General features: G+C 58.6%; 1 protein-coding gene across 1 annotated transcript in view; it reads right to left on the bottom strand.

Annotated features, from left to right (window-relative positions):
• Positions 1–2,935, bottom strand: part of LOC105296411 (ETS translocation variant 3-like) — an 18,113-nt gene that overhangs the window by 1,839 nt on the left and 13,339 nt on the right. The window contains exon 5 of the mRNA XM_011366491.2: positions 2,354–2,541. Within this exon, the coding sequence (XP_011364793.1) occupies positions 2,354–2,541 (188 nt within the window). The remainder of the gene's footprint in view (positions 1–2,353; positions 2,542–2,935) is intronic.

Here is a 2,935-nt window from a genome sequence, read left to right as displayed (position 1 = left end):
GGGACCCGCCCGGCTTGCCTTTCAGCCTGGCCTCCTCGGCCCTCTTCTGGGACTGACAGGACCTGAGTCACGGAAGTCAACCCACACCTGGCTGTGACTCCACGGCCGCTGGGGTCCTTACAAGACCCCACGTCTCAGGGATGGGAACCCTCAGGCGGGTGCCTTTTCCTGAAGGGGTCCTGTGACATTTGGTGGCCCCAGGGTCCCCTGCGGGGCTTGGTCAGGGACCGCCCACCGCGAGACCACCCTCTCAGTGACCGCAATTCACCACCGATCCCAGAGCATTTCGTCACCCCTAAAGGTGACGGATCAGCTGTCCCTGTCCACAGTCCTCGGCAAACCCTACTCCGGGCTGTCCCCATGGAACCGCCTGTTCCTCACATTCCATCGAAACGAATCACACAGAGCGCGCCCTTCGGCCCTGGCGTCGCCAGTGTTACCGCGTCCTCAGACCAGCCCGAGGTAGACCTCTCCCCGTGGACTGTGCCCCAGCTGTCCCAGTGACCCCCCCCCCCGGCCCGCCCGGCAAGCTGCCGCGGAACCAACACGCCGCAAACGTTGCTTAAAAGTATTTTTTTTTATTTAACTTTAATTTTTGAGGTAAAATACTTTTTTCTTTCAACTTCCATAACAAAATACAGAGCTATCAGATACCCCTGGAAAAAATATGTATATTATACATATATTTCTATAACGTTACATCATATATATAATATATATGCAAAAATTTGGACTTTATAGAAAGCGGAACATCTAAAAGGCACTGCACGACGGCATGAAGGTAATGACACCCTATGTACATATGCACAGCGCGCTCCGCCCGCGCCGGAGCCGGAGCCGGAGCCGCCCCCACGCGAGTCTCACTCGCCGATCCCTGCGTCGCGATTTCGTAACTCAAAGAATGCCTAAGTTTTTCAAAATGGATTCATCGGCAACATTTTTCCCCCCCCGACAAGAAACTAAAAATGGAACAGTTCTCGAAAGACTGGATCGGAGCCCCCCTCAGACAAAATTAAAATCCCATTACTGTTCACAAAACAAAGCACAAACATAATTATGGAATAAATAAAAAACAAGGGACGAAACCCAACTCACTCTACCCGCTTGGAGAGAAGTGAAACACTTCACCTGTATTTTTAATGCTTCTGGAAGTTTCTTGGCCCGTGGAGGACGAGGGTGCAGTCTCCCCTGCACCAGTCAGCGAGCTGCGTCGATGCAGTGCAGCCTGACAGCGGGGGCTGCAGGGGCCTGGCGCAGCCGTCCTCCCCCAAAGGGCGGGGTACGGCTGGACGCCCCTACGAGCGCCCTATTTTCTAGTCGAAAAAGCAAATTGTTTGAACGAACGAGTTCTTCATTAGTGACATTTCAAAATTTAGAGTTACAAAATTTGAAACATTTGGCACAGCCAAATTTGGGAACAATGGGGGAGAAGGTAGGTCCGGCTCCGTCCCTTTCCACCTGCTGCTGGACGTTGCTCAGATGCTCACAGTGGAGAAAGGGCTGGCTTTGGGCCTGGCTGGTGACAGGTGCCACCGGGAGCAGGCTGTGGTAGAGAACCTGCCTCCGGCCCTTCGGCCCAGGACCCCGGCACCCACCTCCACGTCTCGGCGTTTCCTGAGCAAGGCCGGGTGGGCTGTGGGCGAGGCCCCTGCCCCGGCGTGCAGAGGTCCGCAGCCTACTGGCAGAATGGCAAAGGAAACAGGGCGACGCCAAGCGACTCCTCAAAGCCAGAAACGTCTTCACGGAGCTGACGTTTCTGGGTGTGATTTTTCAAGTGTAAAAGCAGTGGCCTCTTGTTCCAGCAGAAGCAGCATCTAGGACCTGATCCTGGCACTTGGGTTCGCGGCCCAGTACCCGGCGGGCTCTGTCCCCATCCTCTCAAAGGCCGCATGTCGGTTCCTGAGTTAGCACGGGCTTCTGCCACCCCAGGGGACAGAGAGGGGCCGGCCAGCCTCCCTGGGGGGCCGGGCCACAAGCAGACGCTCCCACGCCCGGGTGTGCCTTCCGATTCGAGGTAAGTCGAGGTGCAGAGAGAAGCTGACAAAAGCACACTGGCCAGAGGCAGCCCGGCCAGAGCCCGAGTCCCCAGGGGCCGCTCTCCCAGTCCCTCGCGGGGACAGACAAGTCACTTACGCGGTCTGAATTTAACACCGGGGAGGGCACCTGCCGAAAGCCACATGACGGACTCCGGTCACCTGAACCACCTCGGACGTCACTCCCGTGTCCTAAGCTACCCGAGCCCCATACGCTCCGGTTCCCTGAGGACCCACAGCAGGAGGACGGCCCCCAGCACGTCCCCGCGGGGGCTCAGCTCGGCGTGGGGGTGCCCGGGGCCACGGCGACCTGTCTGCACCCACGGCTGGCTGCGGCTTCTCCTTTGGGCCCCAGTCCAGGCCCCCCTGCTCCCTAGACCGGTGCTCCCCATTCAGCTGAAGCTGATAGGAGGGGACCTCCTCGCGGTCTGCGACTGCAATCTCATGCAGGACAGTCAGCTGATCATGGGAACTGGAACATTCTAGGGAACTGGAACATTCTAGGGAACTGCACACGGCAAGAACAGCAACACTCAACGGCACAGCCAGCAACCCTCCCTCGCGCTGGGCCTCCGGCGTGCGCCCGCCCCGGGCTCCCCCACTGGCCTCTTCCCTCAGGGCCCACGGACGTCCGCTTGTGCCCAGCTCCCTCCCGCGTTTCTAGGCACCACCTGCCCCTAACTCTCCCAATCCTGCCCTTGTGCTACCCATCCCAGTAAGACCGAGGGGGTGGCCGTGTGCCCGCTGGAAACTCCCTACGTCCCCACACCCCGGGCACCAAGAAGGCGCCGTGCCCTCCCAGTTCGTGCCGACAGACCCGTATCCCGGTAAGGTGTGTTCGTTAAGGCTTCACTTGAGAAAACGACGAGAACAGACACGATGGGAAAGACACCCCCAACAGC

The sequence above is a fragment of the Pteropus vampyrus genome, unplaced genomic scaffold, assembly GCF_000151845.1.
Source record: "Pteropus vampyrus isolate Shadow unplaced genomic scaffold, Pvam_2.0 Scaffold124, whole genome shotgun sequence".
Lineage (NCBI taxonomy): Eukaryota > Metazoa > Chordata > Mammalia > Chiroptera > Pteropodidae > Pteropus > Pteropus vampyrus.
The sequence above is the reverse complement of the archived record's forward strand: the minus strand, read 5'-3'. Positions and strand labels throughout refer to the sequence as shown.